The sequence below is a fragment of the Oenanthe melanoleuca genome, chromosome 1 (genome assembly GCF_029582105.1).
Source record: "Oenanthe melanoleuca isolate GR-GAL-2019-014 chromosome 1, OMel1.0, whole genome shotgun sequence".
In the NCBI taxonomy this organism is placed as follows: domain Eukaryota; kingdom Metazoa; phylum Chordata; class Aves; order Passeriformes; family Muscicapidae; genus Oenanthe; species Oenanthe melanoleuca.
This window is the reverse complement of record NC_079333.1, coordinates 66,396,981-66,415,223: the sequence shown is the minus strand read 5'-3', so window position 1 is coordinate 66,415,223 and position 18,243 is coordinate 66,396,981. Positions and strand designations below refer to the sequence as shown.

Genomic DNA, 18,243 nt, shown 5'->3' with positions numbered 1-18,243 from the left:
CAGCTCTGCTGAGGAAGACCTGCGGGCCCTGATGGACAACAAGTGGTCCATGAGCCAGCAGTGTGCCTGAAGGCCAAGAAGGCCGATGGTATCCTGGGGTGCATCAGGAAAAGCATTGCAAGTAGGTTGTGGGAGATGATTCTGCCCCTCTGCTCAGCCCTGGTGAGGCCACAGCTGGAGCGCTGTGTCCAGTTCTGGACTTCACAGTACAAGAGAGACATGGAGCTCCTGGAGAGGTCCACATGATATGGAGTAAGGGGCTGGAGCATTTCTCTTACAAGGAAAGGCTGAGGGAGCTGGGCCTGTTCAATCTCAAGGAGAGACAACTGAGAAGGGATCTCACCAGTAAGTATCTGAAGGGAGGGTGCCAAGAGGATGGAGCCAGGCTCTGTTCGGAGGTGATGAGCAATAGGACAAGAGGCCATGGCAGAAATTGATGCACAGGAAGTTCCACCTGCATCTAAGGAAGCACTTCTTGACTGTGCAGGTGACCGTGCAAAAGAACAGATTGTCCAGAGAGGTTGTGTCCGTCAAAGGAGATATTCAAGAACGATCTGGAAGCAAACCTGTTCAGTGTGTTCTAGGATGACCCTGCCAGAGCAGGGAGGCTGGGCCAGGTGATCCAAGGTGGTCCCTTCCAACCTCACCCGTTCTGTGATTCTATGATCATATTCGGTAAGGCTATCAGCGTTTCCAGGAAACAAAACAAGTACATGCGCATTTCAAACACCAGTTGGGAATACACAGCGGCATTTCTTCTGCCCCTAGAGCACCGCTCCACGCCGCCACAGCACAGGGAACGCGCGGTCCCGACCCATCCCAGCACCGCCCCACACACTCCCCCCGCCCCGCGGCTCCCCGCTCGGCCCCGCCTCCCGGCAGCCCCCGCGCGCCGCCCGGCCTCGCGAGACTCTGGGCTCTCGCGACAGCGGGGCGCCGCCATCTTACCCGCTCGCTCGGGCGCTCGCTCCGTCGGGCGCTGCGGCTCAGGGCGGCGGGGGGGGCCGCCCGTCCCGGACCGCGCCGCCGCCGCCGCACTCGGCCGCGCCGCCCTCCGGCGGGGGGGACCCGCGCAGCGCCCGGGACGCGCTCCCCGGCACAGGAGCGGCGAGAGCGGGACCCGCGGGAAGCAGCCGCTGCTCGATTGGTTCCGCCCCCTCCGTGTCGCTGGGCCTCCGGCCCCTGCCCGGCGGCCTCTGCCGAACCGGGAGGCGGCGGAGGCTGCGGGAAGGCGCGGCGGGAGCCGGGGCGCCGGCCGGCGGGGCGGCGGACCCCGCCGCCGGGGCTGCTGCTTTTGCTGCTGCTGCTGCTGCTGCTGGCGGGGAGGCGGGGGGCCCGGGCCGCTCTGGATGGTGGTTAAAATGATCATAGAAAACTTCGAGGCGCTGAAATCCTGGCTCAGCAAAACCTTGGAGCCCATGTGAGTAGCCTTCCTCACCCTCTCGCCCCTCGAAATAAACCTTCCCCTTGCAGAAGATGGGGATCCGCGGGGGCGGGAAGCGCGGTGCCGGCGGGTCCCGGGAGGGCATCCCGGGAGATGATGCCCTCTCTGCGCCCTTCTGCCCCGGCCGCCGTGTGTGAGGGGCTGCGTCGTTCTCCCGCTCTCCCGTCGCCGTCCTCGGCCGGGAGGTAGGACCATCTCTCTCCGAGGATGCAGCTTCCCCCCCTAGCGACCGCGTTCCTCTTCCCTTTGTAGCCCGGGGAGAGCGGGAGACGCCGCGTGTGCGTGTGCAGCTCGCTGTGCCCCGCGCTCGGCCCGGAGCGGCCGCGGTAAGGAGCACGGCCCGCCGCCCTGTGCACGGACCTGCTCCGGGACAGCTCAGGTGCCGCTCGCGCGTCTTGAGGGATCCTGGCATCTTCCCAGTAGCACTTTCTACAGACTCGTCGCACATTATTCTTAGTTGTTTTGAGTATCTGACGCTGTCTGGTTTCCCTGCTCTCAAATAAAAATTGCATCAGTAGAGGACTTGGGAGTAGGAGCCCCAGAGAATAATTAGTCTGTTTGTGAATACGTGCGTGGCCTCTAAGCATAACATTCATGTGAGTAAGTGGAGCTCTTCTGCAAATGCGCCTTCCTTCTCTAAATGGTATTTTAGTGGGACTGAGGTGTGAACTTAGTTTTAAAGGTTTGTGTTCTGGAAGTGTAGTGTCTACAGATGAAAGCATACACTTTTCTTGTCATTCTGAACCACTCTTTTAACATGGCTGAATTGAATTGTTGGAGTTTGGATTGAGTTAAATGAGCTAGAACTCCTGAATTCAGTCTGGTGTTAACTTTTGTGCTGAGGTGTTTGCGCACTGTAGGTTTTACTCTTGATGAGTTCACGTGGGGGGGAAGGAAAGGAAAAAATTGCTTTATGGCTTCCATAGCCATTAGTTAAGTATATCTTATGCTGAAATAACTTGAAAAAATTATAAAATGCTGGGACATTTTTAGGAGAGCTCCACTTGGGTTGTTCTTTTGTTTGTTTGGGGCCTTTTTTTTTTGAGGTGGTGGAGGAGGGGGGTAGTGGTTCTTCTTTATACCATAGAGTCTAATCCAGACCACACTGAAATAGATGAACTGTGAATTTATTTTCATTGAATTTGGCCTGCAGCAAATTACACTGAGTGTCTTTGTTATATAGGTTTGACGTTTAAGATTTTTATTTTGTGGGGAGAAAAGGGCATCATCTTGTAAAGCTGTAGTTGGGAAGGTGAATTACTTTTTCTCTTGGTTTAGTGTAATGCAGTTGTGTTCTGGGATAATAGACTTCCCTAGTTCTCTGCTACATAATGCTCCCTATAAGTTTCTGGGTGCTTTCTTGTATGGTTATTTTGTTAATGGCAATCAGCAACTCGCTGTCAGTGTTTTGAGTGTGGTGGTTAAGAGGGTTGGAACAGTCTCAGATTGGTCCATGTTTCTTTGTTTGAATATCAAACCATGAGCTCTCTTAGCAGTAGTCAGCAGTTAAAGGGTGAAATTGAGATTTTCAGCTTTTGTGATCAGTGAAATTTTCTGCTTTTTTTCTACTAAGAAGACCAGCATGTATCTGTTAGGTTAAATTGTGGTATGTGAGCAGATCAAAAGTGGTTGTCGTTTTGGAAAACTATGGAGAGCTAGGGAGACGCTGATCTGGGGAGGATGATGAGTTCTCTGAATTTTTAGCTTTGGGCAGAAACAAACCAGCAGTGACTGTCAGTCAGTTTTCTGCAGTGTCCTGTATTACTACATTGTTGAATAGATGCTAGAATTTGTGAAGATGTATTGTCCTTTCCCAGCAGTCAGATACTCTTGGAGGTGCTTTTGGAGTCAGCTATCTGAAGTGTGTAACTACAGCTGTAGCTTCTGGCTGTGTAAAAATTTCAGTGTGCAGCTACTTCTAAAGAAGTAACTGTTGCATTACTGGCACAGTAAGGCACTAACTACTGATCCTCTAGAGGTGTGTTGCTGTAGCCCAAAAATGATTTTTGACTTGTCTTTTCCTCTTAATGAAACAAAAGTGCCAGGTGTTTTTGTCTAGCGTTCTTTCAGAAACCTTTAGCTGCAAGATAAATAGCTTAACCTCCAAACTGCGCTAAGAAAGACACCTCTGTATTAGGTCATTATGGAGGTGGTGTCTTGGTGGTTGTAACGGTAGAAGTGCATTAGGAAGAAACATAAATTTTATACAAACGTGTCTGTATTATTTATGTGCTAGTTACCTAGAGCTGCATGGTTAGAACATGCTGCACTTTCCAAGTTGTCTTTTCCAAAGAGCTAGTATTTTTTAATCAGGATGTATAACTTATTCCAAAGGCCATAATGCATGTACTTCTGAAACATAATGTTTCAGAATTAAGATATAGCGATAGCCACAAAAATTGTCTCATTTTATCTTTAAACAGTTTTAAAAATGCCAACTTCTTAATATAATGAAACAAGGGCATTACGTAATTATGTGGACTGGACATTGTTTGGTTGTTGGACTACTTTTACGTAGAATCCCTGGGAAACATTGTTCATAGACAGGAATGTTGAGGGAGACAAATGGTGGAGGAATTTTTTGTTGGTGGTAGGTTGTTGGGGTTGTTTGTTTGTTTTGGACTACTCTGATGCCTTTGGCTAAGCCTTGGTGATCATCCATACAAAAAGGCTTTATCTGAGTTTTGTCTTGTTGCATTGAGGCAGAAACTGCAAATGCTGCCATGCTGGAGCATTTGGACAGTCCAGCTCCGTTTGAGGGGTAATAGGTCTCTAAGAGCTTTCTGCAGTTCTTCAAGAAGAGTCTGCTTTTGTGGTTTTGGAAACAACACTTTGTAGAGCTCTGTGTGGTGTACAGAGAATTGCTAAATATCCACACAGAATCATTGCAGATACAGCCATGTAAATGTAGTACCAGTACAAATAAAGTGGCAAGAGGCTTTTTGTGCTGTGGCTACTCTGTGTTTGACTAGAATTATCTTGTATGTTTAACTCCAGTCAGCTCTGTAAAGAAGGCGTTTGTTACCAGTCGTCCTCATTGCTTGCAGACAGCAATGAGCTAAGTTTCTAGTGTTACACACTTTGTTGTCCGTGGCATGATTTCTGTCAAGTGTTGGAAGATAATGTTAGACTTAGAATATAACCGTATGCCTGTCACTTCTGGTTTCTGTACTAACAAGGCACTCACTGAACCTGTCAATTTGATGGGTTTCTTTTCTGCAAGTTCATTCCAGATACTCTATAAACTGTGTATATAGTCCTTGCTGAAATATCAGGATCTGGCTTGGCAAAGTTCCTGGTAGGGATTTCCTTAATTTATGTTTCTAGAATTTATTTGAATCTCTAATTGTGAAAAAAACTAGCTTTTTGTACAAATGCTACACTCACAATTTCACTTATAAAGCATTGTAATGTTCTCCCCCTTGTCCTAATTCTCCACACAGGAAAGTTTCCTTGGTTTTAATTACTTTGTGTAAAATAAATTAAACTGAAATATTTCTGTGGCCTGCTGAATGTTACTTTCAATTTGATTAAGGCTCCCATATCTATTTTTTTCCACTTCACTGTATTTACACATTTGTAGAGGTTTTCTTCTGTACTAAATCAAACTTGAAAAAAAGATGAAATGCCTACAACATTTATGCAGTATTTAGGCATACCTCATTGAAATGGAAAGGTATTTTGCATTAATGAATTCTGTAAGTGAATATGGTGGTGTAACGACTTACATCAGATGGAATAAAATTAAAATTGTTTAAAGAATATTTTGAGTATATTTATCAATGGAATATTTTATGTTAAGCGATCTGGTGTTTTGCCCTCACTATTCTTTGTTTGTCAAACTTTTCAACCCATTTTTTTGACTTCACAGGTAGCACATGAAAAAGGTTTAACAGTAGTGTAAGGAATATGCTGATAAACCAGGATGTTGAAAGCATAGAAATAAGTTAAAATGAAAAACCTTGCCATTCCTTTCACGTGGCACATCATCCTACCAATAACACTCATTGGCCCACCATGAGATTTCTGTCATTTTCCATGAAACGTCCTAAGATGTTCAGAAGCAATAAGCATTCTCTTTACTTTATTAACACTTTGCTAACACATTGCATGAAGCTGTTTGTAACTAAGATAAATAAAGCACAAGTGCACCCCAGTGGTATGTCATTTTTAACACTAGTTATTTTTCTGCATCTGTTATGAAACTTGATAGTCTGTTCACGTGACTCACAGAGAGCTACTGTATATGAGAAGTTGAGGTTCCTAGCTTAGGGTGCTGATGCTGCTAAGCTTTTGCAAAAATATTACATTAGTATTAAAAGATTGGTATTATTAGGTGTAGTTAAAATCAGAAAATAAAAAGGAGAAAATTACTCCAGTTACAGGAAGCCTTTTTTGTTCTGACAGTGAATATCAGCAGTGAAGTGAAACTCCTTTGACTGTATTTCAAGACATCACAGAGACACTGTGATGAGTTTTGCTTTCTGCATTGAATGGGTGTTGGAGAGCCAGCAAGCTGACAGCTGTTCTGCCTCATGAGAGCTGTCTTGAGTCTAGGGGTGGCATTCTAGGCTGCCAATTACTGGTTGCAGCTGTATGAACATGTCAGATTTGGGTATCATAATAATTCAGAACTGATTTAATGGCATCATTAGCTTGAATAGCAGCTTTGGAGGCTGCGCTGTTCCTCAGTGTGTTTCTATTGCTTTAAGTACTGTTAGAGAGTTAGTGAAAGTGACTGTCAGAAGAGTGGTCCTTCTCAGCCACGATAGTGTCTCAAGATAAAACTTGGATCTTGCTGAATGAGTTTGTCATTCATTTTACTTACTGAACACCATAGGTTTTAATAGATTTTATTTATTTATTTATTTATTTTATTTTATTTTATTTTATTTTATTTTTAGTAACAATGAAGTGGTGCATTAGTGGTGCCAGCCTGAATTAGGCTGGCTGCACTGCCCAGTATGCAGTGTACATCTCTCTGCACCCACTCAGCCCTGCAAGTACAAAGCATTTCTGTCAGCCTTCAAATACAGCCATGTCCACCTTGGTTAATGTCAAGAACTGAGCAGTATTTTAGCAATCAGTCTTCAGGCAATAAAACTAGACTCTGAAATTTGGGTTATTAACTCTCAGGATCAGAGCACGACGAATAGCATGCACCTACTTGTTATTTCCTTTACAGCAACACCATTTGTTGCCTGGAGGACTACAGACGTGCTTTTGAGGCTTCAGTGTGTTGTGGTAGCTTAAATTTGTCAAGGAACTAGTTTCAGGGTTTGCAGCATCATTTTGGTTTGTACATTAATTCTAAATCTGAAGAAAAAATCCCTTCCTGTAGTTTCTTTACATCTGAAAAAAGTAGTGTGTGCATACCACATTAGCTATGTGTTAATAAGGGCTTTTAAACATACAGCTACACCAGTAATGTGTTTTTGCAAACACATTTAGTATCAATGCCACATATACTGCATTTCTCAGTTAAGGCTAACGTCTGTAGTTGCCTGGTGACTAAAAAAGTCAAAGTGGGTTCTCAGAACATACTGGAAATGGATAGGTTAAAAAATGTTTAATGAATTGCGAAGTATTCAAGTAAGAAGAAGAGTCTCTACTGAGAGGTGACTCAGCCAAATTACTTTTCCTTTTTCAAGTATTATTTACAACAAAAAACTTAAGGCTTAAATTTACCCTGACAGCTTCAGCTTTTATGGTTTATATTTATTTAAAATAATGACTGCAAAAACAGGTGAGGTCAGAGATATGGGGTTTTGAACTTTCCTATGATCTTTGTTGAACTGTTCCTTCTGTGATTGAAACAAAATATTTGATGGGAATTGCTTTCCTTTTTGAAGCTTTTATCTGTCGCATAGCGATTGGAGATATCCATATAATTTTCTGAAGAGCATGTAGAGATCTAGCAAGAAAATTCTTCCATCTACGCCTGTATATTCAATACTGTTTATTAAAGCAGGATTACATGAGCAACCTTCCTTGTTAAATAGAGAGGAGTAGGCACTGTGTAATTTCTGACTTAGTGCAGACTGCTAAAAAGTATTCCTAGAGGTAAAAACATTAAACATTGTTAGGAACAATGATACATACATATTCAGAAATAGGGTGTAAGAAAACATACTATGGTGTTTAATGGTAGCACACACTGGGATGTACTTGCTGCAGTGGAAATTAATTCAGATTACTTGTACCAGCTGGTGTGTGTTTGCTTGTGTGTTTGTTAAAAAAAACACAAAAGCAGGAAGAGGGATTTGTGATTACAGATGTGTATTAGTGCTCGCAGCACATGCCTACAGAATGTTGAAGGGATGGAGATAGGGAAATCAGAGTTGAGAAATGTTTCTCTACATGCTTCGATGCATGTGACCATTTTTCTAGGAGCCATTATCGTAAGAGTAAAGTTATGTATAAAGTTTTGTCACACTTGTAATGCACAGATTGTGTTTATGGTGAGGACTGATGTACCACACTATATTCAAGTTTAGCTAAGGATTGAAACCTGTATTTAATACTTGAAAATGTATATAATTCAGTGAGCAGTAGAATCATAATATAAATTTTTTGTTCATTTTTAGGGCAACTTAGAGTATTTGAAATATGTTGGTGGTATTCTCATTTTTCTAAGATATCAGTTAAGGATCTTTCTCTGTTATCTTTCAATCTGCAAGAACATAGCACGATATGTATATTGTATGATAAATCCTTGTGCTACACAGTATATTTGCTGCCACCAGCATGAGTGCTTTTCCTTTTTTTCTTTATTCTCACATTACTTGTTAAAAAAATAAAGTCGATTATAAGAGCATAAAATGCAAGACAAAGAGGTTTAGAAAAACTGACAAAGCTAGCTCAAAATCGGTGAAAAATCCATGTATGCACAACAAAGACAGAGCAAGCATATTGAGTATTATTCACACACAAAGGCTGCTATTCTCTCAGAAAATACTGTTAAACTAGAGAACATGAGATCTTGTTTATCAGGAAAACTCAAGGCCCCATAATCCAAACTAGTGGATTTTGACTAAACCAGTGGATGGAGAATTTGTACAGAACATTTCAGAATTGAATGAAAATTGGAAAGGAATTGCTTTTTAAAAAAGCTCCCCCCAATCAAAATGAATGAAGATGATGTCTAGAAACTCTTGATAACAATAAAGAATTTTTCAGGCAGACTTCCTTAATTCACAGTTTATAAACTTTACATTTATTTTTTACTTTATGAGGTCAGTTGGTCCTCTTTTTCATCACTTGAGGTTGCTAGCAATTTAAGTTTAGCATCATCTTAAAGACATTTTACAAGAGTTTGAAAAGCAATAAAAGATCAAATTATGAATGTGTTAGATCTACTTAAGACACTATCTACAGAAACAACCTTCACTGTACTGTGGAGAAAACAGATAAATTGCTTGTGGTTTTTTTTCAAGCTTTGAAGAGCAGATTGAGAAGAGGAAACGTCTTTTTCAAGTCAGTACTTAAAAAAGGACACCAGCCTCTGTCTGTGTAAAGATCATTTGCAGTTTATTTAAAAAAAAATAAAAGAAAGCATATAAAATCTTAATGTTGGTTTACAAAAGCATCTCCATCTCACTGTACCACAAAACTCACTATATTCATTATTGCTTAAGTAGTGTCAATTTGAAATAATTTGCCTGTTACTTTTTTTTTTTTTTTAATAGTGTTTGTTAAGTAGTCAAAATTGAAAGCATGTAGATTCTTGTACACACTGAATAACAATAATAGTAGAATTCAGATTGTTTTGCATTGTTCATAGGTGGCTGTACAGGGTGACAAATATTGAACCATGTGCATGAGTGCACATCAGAAAGTGATCCTGTGTTTTGCAAATTAAAAGTACATTTTCATTGAGAATGTTTTCGTATCTGTTGGGTAGATGAGTTCAAGTTCTGGGGGTGGACAGGATTGCAAAGATATCCAAAGTCATCATGGCAGGGAGGATGAAAGCATTAACTGCTCATTATTTTTAAATGACTTCTGTTTGTTTGGATTTGGGGGTTTTGTTTGTTGGTTTTGTGGGGTTTTTGGCTTTTTTTTTGGGGGGGATAGTTTATGGCTTATTTTGTTACAGTCTAGGTGGTTTTCCAGAGAGGACTTTCTGGTTTTTATCCTGCTCATTAAAGGGGAATTGCTTTAAGCTGAGTATGAGGTTGTTGTACAGTCAATGCTGTAGGAGCTGGAGATGTAAAACACATTGTAATAGCTAAGAGCAGCAGGTTTTTACGTTCTAGACTGACTCAGGGGTTTTTTCCTGGCCCCTTTTTTTTCTTTATTTCTGTGCCCTCCTCCCCCTAAATTTTGAGTGCTATGTATAATTTAAGTAATTTGTAACGGATTTTGAAAAATGAAAGGTGATTGTTCTTATTATCGAATGAGAACAAAATCTATGGAAATTGAAATTAAAAAAGAAAAATGGAGGATAATAATGTGAAAATTGTCTGCTCCCCACCTGTCATGATGCAAACAGCACATTCATTTTCCATGGCACCTTTCAGCGTGAAACCTGTAAAGTATTGAAAAACTAAAGTGCCGTTGAAGTTGCATGAAGGAGCAATGAAAAAAGTTAATAACTTTGCAAATTCAATGACTGAAATGTTATGAAATGCTGTTATTAGGGCCTGCTGAAGGCTGAGAGAGCCCTCATTGCAGACTGTGATGAATACTGTTCCACACTGGGCTTTTAGATAATCTGCTTTGCTGATGTGCTCAGGTGCTTGTAGCGTTACAGTTCTGCTGGTTGCACTGCAGAAGGTTGTGTCAGGTCCTGCACTGTCTTGGTGCTTAGACAGTATTTTCTTCTGGATAAAGAATTGTTAGACCTGAATGAGGCAAACTAGGTGTGAAAAATTTCTGAAGCATTTTCAGTCAGTTCAGTTCATTTTGTTCATTTAATGTGTGTCAGTTCTTTTGGAATATAGACTGATCATGAACTCCTGTTTCCTGTATCTATAAATTAATATAGACTAACATGGAACACAGTGGTACATCCTCTAGCAGTCCATGTTGCTTTTTCAGTATGAAATTGTACTGTTCCCTGCTTTCTAGAGAATGCTGGGTTACGTTTGAAGCTGTGACCTTTAACTTCAGGGCTCCGTGTGCTGGGCCCAGGCTGTCCGTAAGTGATGCTGACAGATCGACTTCCTTTTCTGAGTGGATATGTTTGCATGGGGGATGTTGCTTCCTGTGCAGGAGATAAGTTTCTCTGGTGAGAGGAATTAGGTGCTGTGATATGTTTGTTTAGGGATTTGGGTTCTTCTGCCCATTGTCCAAAATAATGCCATTTCAATGATCAACACTTAGATTAATAATTAAGCTTCAGCATTTGTATCTTACCCATTGTGGAAGGGATTTCAAATGGCTGATTCCTTTATTATGACTGTTGGACCTCTATGCTAGAGCACTATTTGTGTAATGTTCATATTGAGTGCAAATCCCTGACCACAAATTAATTTTTCTTATTGGTTATTTTTGCTAGAAAGCATGTACACTTAGTATCCATCGATGCAATTTTTTTCTACTTGTCATTCTTTAAAACATTAGTACAAGCTTTAATGACCAGCAAAATAATCCGTTTGTATCACATGACCAGCATGCATCCATTCAATCCTTTGTTATTTTGTGGGGCCTGAAGTCTTCCTTTGGTATATACTAAATAAGGAGATTAAGTTCTTTGAGACGAGTGTCTCACCATTTCATGAGTTACTCTTTTTGAAACATGAATAGTTTTATGCAGTAGTCTCACTTGCTTTGGCAGGCTTTACAACACCACCACAAAGTTTGTTGTAGATTCCTATTGTGAAACATTGTAAAAATAATATACCGCTTATATTAATGTCCTACTGAATGTGGATACATGGCTTTCTTCATTCTAAGTCCTTTGTTGATGTGCATAAGACCACCAACTTCTACATTGAGGTGCTCTGTATTTAATTGTAGGTTGAATTCTGAACTCAGATGTCAAATGGATAATGGTCCCCTAAATTTCTCTCAATTTTCAGTGTACCTCTTATGCAATGTCTGTTACAATATATGAATTTAGGCTTTTGAAACCAAGTTTGAAACTGAAAAAACCAGTTTCAGTATTCATGGTGTTCATATGTAAGTAGTAATAAGAATGTTCAAAAGTGTATTTAGGAGAATACTCAAGGGTCTGATTTTTAATTTTATTTTTTTAATGTAGCATAGATTACTTCTATAGTCTCACTGTGTTAATTTGCAATTGGATAGACTGACTTTTCCCAGATAGCAGTTATTCAGTGTTATATTCAGAATTTTTGATTCCATCTTTGGGGAGTTAGGGAAGTATTTGCTGTCTTTTTTTTTAATACAAAATAGGCAGTTGAGGTTGTTCCTAATGAAATAGTTTGTTCTAGTTTGCTCTGGTGTTCTTTGTCCAGTATTAGGAAATATTCTAGGCAATTTTTCTCTTGACAAGGAAAGCGATACTTAGAAACGTTATATATCTGGACTCTGCTTTAAAAAATACACCTGAGTGTTGCTTTGGTAGGAAATGGTTTTGCCCTGTATATGTATTGGTCATACCAGTTTCAGACATTAATTACTGTAACTAAATTGCTTTTCTTTTCCTAACCTATTTGCAGATGTGATGCAGATCCATCCGCCCTAGCTAAATATGTTCTGGCTTTGGTAAAGAAGGATAAAAGTGAAAAGGAACTGAAGGCATTGTGTGTTGATCAGCTGGACGTATTTCTTCAGAAAGGTATGGGATTTGTCATAACAATTAAGATTGAGTGCAAAATTCTGTCCTGTTCAGTTTATTCAAGTAATCATTTACCATAAAATTGGGCTTTGATCTCTATTAGCTTTGTTACTTTGTAGAGTGTAATTCAATTTCCATAAAATAATTTTAAAAAGCCCAGGTGTATAGGTTGCATATATTAGGTATATGTTTTGTTAGTACTCACAGAGGGACAGAATCATAGAATGGTTTGGATTGAAAGAGACTGTAAGGATCCTCTAGTTCCAGCCCCCTGTCCTGGGCAAGGGCATCTTGCACTAGACCAGATTTATCAGGGCCTTTTCTGACCTGGTCTTGAATGCTTTCAGAGCTGGGGCACCCACAATTTTCCTGGGCAAGTATTGAACCTCTGTATCTATATACCAGAAATATTTTTCCAGATGCTTTATTAAGAAACATTAAATAATTCAAGAATTGAAAACTTTTGTAAAACATTGTTCATTATTGACACCTTTTTTGGCTCTGTAAATGTCCTTTTAAAATACAAATTAGGAGCACAGTATTTAAAGAAAATACTCTTTGTTTTTTTAACTTTTTGCTGAATGTTGGTTTTAGTTGCTTGTCTAGGTCTTTTGGGCTTATTTATTTATTAATATTTAAAGCAAATGTTAATCATGGTTTTGTATAATGGATATTTGTACAATCTTTACTTCTAGAAACTCAGATATTTGTGGAAAAACTGTTTGATGCTGTGAATACAAAAAGCTACCTACCTCCACCAGAGCAGCCATCATCAGGAAGCCTGAAAGTAGAATTTTTTCAGCACCAAGAAAAAGAGACAAAAAAAGAAGAGGTGGGAATTTATTTTAATTTACATGTACATCTTTTTCCTCATTTATATAATTTGCTTATTTGCTTAACTTCATTGGTTTTTTATTAGTAAGAGTTATTAGTAATTTATTATAGTTTATATAAATAATGTTTATTAATAATTAGTTATAATTATGTTAATAATAATTACTTTTATTAATAGTATTATTAATAATTACATGACAGCTTTAAAATAACAGAATATTGGCATGTTGAGCACTGCTGTATGACTTTTCTAACCCAAGTGGGTGTTTCAAAGGTAAACCACAGTGGTTTTGCTGAGGCAAAGGTAAATGAAGTCAATGAATAGTGTAGGAGCTGCAGTACAACCTGGATTAGTTCTCTGGTCAAAATTGCTGTTGTAGTTGTGCTGCAGTTTAATTTTCCATAAATCTTGGCTGCCATTCTAAATGGCAATTCTTATTCCTTCAGCTGCTTGATCCAGATTAACATCCTTTTGTCACAAGTGTTTATGTTGTTCATTGAGCCAGAAGAGTAAGTTTGTGCTTTTCAGTAGCAGCCTAGGTTTGCTTATGTGGAAGTGTTTTAAGTGTGAACTGAACTAGATAACCTGCTGATAACAAAAAGTCTTTGGTGTTGCTTGTTGAATATATATGTCTTTTCAAATCTTCCCAAAGCCTTAATATCTCTTTTATCTACCTACAATAAAAGCAGCTGTATTTTCAGTGCAGCACTATAAAGACTGATTATTTTATTTTCTCTCAAACAGGGCTTTGAATATTCCTAGAAATAGAAATTAACATGTTATGAAGATTCTGTAATTATGTTAGAGACTGAAATATTGAATTGCAGTATTACTGCTGATTGCTCAGTGTTCAGAGTTGTTGGTTTTATTTGATTATGCAGAAGTTTGCATTTTGGTGTACTCATGTTTTGATCTAATGTATATACTTTGAATTCAGATTGTTAAAGAGGAAGAGCGAGAGAAGAAGTTCTCTAGAAGATTAAATCACAGCCCTCCTCAGTCAAGTTCTCGCTACAGAGACACCAGGTGAAAAATTTTGCTTGAGCCCTGGTATTATATCATTATTCAGATGGATTTGGATTTTTTACTGACTTAAATAATTTGTTTCTGTATTGTCATCTAATAAGCCTGAAAAGGCGACTTCTATTGCTTTTACGCATATGTAGTTAAGTGGTGAGTGTGTGTCAGTGGAACCTGTCTCTTGAGTTGTGCACAGCTGTCATCCTTGGAGTTTTAGGAGTAATTCTGGTGTTAGATTTGTGGTTTTATTGCAGTATCTACTCTGCCTGATACTGAGTTTGAGTTTTGATTTAGAAGCATTCCCTTCAATAACCAAAGTTGCTGTTTTTTTCCAACTTGGGAAATACACAGTATTGTGCAGAAACATAAATTTATATTTGTTTTAAAATCTTAGGTATGTTAAAAATAAAACAAATAAGTGAAACTAATTTTAAAATCCTTCTGAGAGGAAAGGAGTAGCCATAAGTTACACGCAATTTGTAGCTTTTCTCTGGTTTTCCATTGACGTTTCTTAAAGTTTTTAAGTAGTTAACATTCCAAACTACAGCTTCATAATTCTTGTAATGAACGTCTAATACTTCATTTCTAGAAGCCGCGATGAAAGGAAAAAAGATGAACGTTCTCGGAAGAGGGATTATGACCGAAATCCTCCCAGAAGAGATTCCTATAGGGATCGATACAACAGACGGAGAGGGAGGAGTCGGAGCTACAGCAGGAGTCGAAGTAGGAGTTGGAGCAAGGAGAGGTTGCGGGACCGTGATCGAGACCGGAGCAGAAGCCGGAGCAGAACGCGAAGCAGAGGTACCAACAGTTGGTCTCTAAAATACGGTGAATGTTTTCTACAAAATTTAGAAACTAAATTGAAAACTATGTTCAAAATGTACTAGATTTTCATCTATTGTTCTTGTTCCTTTATTCAAATTTAACTTTGTTGTCTATGGAGATGAGGCTTCTGTGATTGTGTTCTCAATTCATGTTTTCCTCTCTTATGCTCTGTTCTTCAATGCCTTTGTATTGAGGTGTCTGTGCTGTCCACTTTTAAACATTGTTGTAAGAGAGGCAGAAAAGTACAACTTATTTTCATTTCATTAAATTTAAGAAACTCAGAATCTGGTTTAAGGAGATACAGAAATTAATACTCATCTGCAGAGGTGGAATTGGCTGAGGCTGCCTGTTTGGCAGTAAATGACTTGACAAGCAGATCAGTACAGCTGAAGACTTCCGGTCTTGTCTCCTCTTCGGTGTCATAGGTGAAGGGCTGAAATCATTACAGTAAATACCTGTGTTTGTGCACATATTTGTAGGACTTAAGGCTTCAGTGCGGTAGTTTGTAAAATTAAACTTCTTTGTAAAGGGGGTTGCTTTTTCAGGTGAAAAGAGTGCTTTTTTGCTCAGTGTTTCCTATTGGTAGATTGGAAAATAGCAATGAAAGTAATTTTATGTCTTTGTTCTGTCTTAGACAATGTACGGGTAAAAACAGTCTGGTAGAACTTTCCTGTGTATTATTTTTCTTTCTGTGAAACAGTCCTTGGTAACTGAGCCTTAAAACTAGGAATGTGGATTTCTGAAATTATGAAACCAGATATTTTCCAAACAACTTATTAACAAATTAAATAACATGCAGCAGTTTAACTAAAAGATTACAACATGATTAAGTTCTTAATTTAAGAATTATTTACGTAAACTGGAATGACAGTACCTTATGGACACTATTTCATAGTGAAGACTTTGTTTCTTTTTCTTAGAACATGAAGAAAAGTCTGTTTTACCACACTGATGAGCCATATTTTAAGATATTTCATAGTATTCATAATTATTATTTCCTGCGGAATTATTTAAGTCTGTTAACTTATGTCATGACATAACTGTTCTGTCTTAATTGGGATATTTTCTGTTTTTTGGTGGTAATACTAGAAAGTGAAGAGAATAGTTTATATGTATTCAGAATAAAAGGTCATTTTACTTGCTGTATCTGCCCAGGAGTGTTCCACACCTGTCAAGCATTATTATTTCACCTATTACAGCAAAGCTTTGCATGCAATAAATACATGCATTTGAGTGGAACAGAAAATGAAGATCAACAAAATGAAGATACAACAATAACATTGTCTTGAAATACTAAAAATTTGTATCGTTTTTTCAAGCGATGGTTACCCTTTTCTTGCCATTGCTTCCCTTTATTCAAAAAAACTTTCCATCTCAAGTTCTTAAAATATGTGCATCACTAAAGAAGATATACTCTGCCTGAAGTTAAATAGAGTATCTGCTCTACTGTGGATATAGTTGTTATTAAAATAGCCCAGGGTCTGACTATGTACTTCACAGATTATTATTTCTCTGGTTAAACCTTTGAAATGTAGCATCATGGAGTAGTTAAGGTTAGAGGAGACCTGAAGGTGGTATAGTCTTAACACCTTTTATCAAAGCAAATAAACTGAATCAGGTTGCTTAGCACCAGCTAAATTATTAATTGTTATTTTTTAATCCTAAATTATAAATAACTCCAAGGGTGGAGACTCCACAGGCACTTTGGGCAACCTGTAAAACATTTCAGTTGTCTTGTATGTGTCTTGAGTTGATGTGGAGTAAAGATACTTAGAGAGTAGTGGCTGCTTCTGGTGAAAAGGTAGATAAGGAATTACCCAATATAATTTTTATTTTAATTTTTTTGTTACAGATAGGGATTTGGGAAAGCCAAAATATGACATGGATAGAACAGATCCTTTAGAGAACAATTATACTCCAGTTTCTTCTGTGACGAATATTTCATCTGGCCACTACCCTGTCCCTACACTGAGCAGTACTATTACTGTTATTGCTCCTGCTCATCATGGAAATAACACTACTGAAAGTTGGTCAGAGTTCCATGAAGAGCAGTTGGACCACAACTCCTATGGAAGACCTCCGCTGCCAAAGAAACGCTGTAGAGATTATGATGGTAAGTACCTTTTAATTTTTTAGTTGCTTCCTACAGCTATGACTGTCCCCTTTCTGAAAAGATTGAGGTAATTCACCCTTCTTTTTCTGATCTTCTCTAGTATAGTGGGACTTTTCTATTGCACAATTCTTGATTGGAAATTTTGTGCGCTTCTTACTGAGTTTAGATAGCTTGGTCTTTTAGTATTTGTATATTTTTTTACTTGCTAGGACTATTTGCTGTAAATGAAAAATAGTATATTAAAAATCTATTTAAAAAATCAGTTTTACCTAGGTTTTCTGTCTTATGTCCTGTTGCAACCAAATGTTGTATTTGATGGTTTTGACAATGGCAACTGATGTATTGCATTCTATCCTATCTAGGAGACAATTTTTAAGTAGAAAGGTCTAGAGCTGAAACTTCCCTGGCTCATGTTAGACCATAGTTTCTTTCTGTGTAGGTGTTTCTTAAAACTGGCTAGGTTTTTGCTTATCTCTGTCTTAAACTTTCATTTTGAATGTCTTGTGCCAAAATACATGCAGGAGGCTGCTGCAGTTGGCAGTGCCTTAACTAAATTCAGGTGGTCAACCTGCAGGCTCAGGAGAGTTGAAGTCTCCTCATAAAAGCTGTTTCTGAGGGATTTTGTTGTTGTTACTGTTGTGTACCACAATGAGGAGTTTAAGTTCTAGGCTGGTTTATGTTTGGAACTCTGATGAGAATTTTTCTTTTTTTTAATAAAGAAAACGGGAAACTGAGCTTTCAAGTATTTGCAGAGTTTGACTTCCGTAGAATAGCTTTGCCAGTGTACATCACAGCAATGCTGTGGAGCAAGTGGAATTGTGAATGCGTCATTTTGTTTTGAAGGTTTCTCTCTTCAGTGGCTACGTGGTTCCATCATACTGCTCTTTCTACCTACACTTTGAAAGTTTCAGCTTTACCCTCTGCTAAACTGATTTTATTTAACATTTCAATTTAATGTGCTCTATAACTCTTCCTGAAGATGAGGTAATACATGCTGCTTCCCCACATTATATTTTGAGGAAGTTGGCGCTCCTCTTTCTTCCTATTTTACCAGAAGGTGTTTCAGCCTTTTCCCTGTATTGCATTGACTGGTATTTTTGTGTTGTTTGTTTTTGTGGACACTGTTGCTAAATGGATAATAATAGAACAATTTGGTCTAGTAGGGCCCTAAAAGTCTCATCTAGTCTAGCATCCCTGCAGTGAGCATAGTCATCTTCAATGAGATCTTGTTGTTTAGAGCCCAGTCCAACATGACCTCT

General features: G+C 38.9%; 1 protein-coding gene across 5 annotated transcripts in view; it reads left to right on the top strand.

The window, feature by feature from the left end:
- Nucleotides 1-938: 938 nt before the first annotated feature.
- The window catches only part of RBM26 (RNA binding motif protein 26), a 50,456-nt gene continuing 33,151 nt past the window's right edge, over nt 939-18,243 (top strand). For 4 of the 5 annotated variants that reach the window (XM_056486274.1, XM_056486289.1, XM_056486265.1 and 1 more), the window contains exons 1-6: nt 940-1,420; nt 12,073-12,191; nt 12,887-13,023; nt 13,964-14,052; nt 14,636-14,847; nt 16,724-16,984. In XM_056486274.1, the coding sequence (XP_056342249.1) occupies nt 1,350-1,420; nt 12,073-12,191; nt 12,887-13,023; nt 13,964-14,052; nt 14,636-14,847; nt 16,724-16,984 (889 nt within the window). In that variant the 5' untranslated portion in view covers nt 940-1,349. Of the gene's footprint in view, nt 1,421-12,072; nt 12,192-12,886; nt 13,024-13,963; nt 14,053-14,635; nt 14,848-16,723; nt 16,985-18,243 lie in introns of all 5 variants that reach the window. The other variant, XM_056486257.1, reaches the window with a different exon arrangement.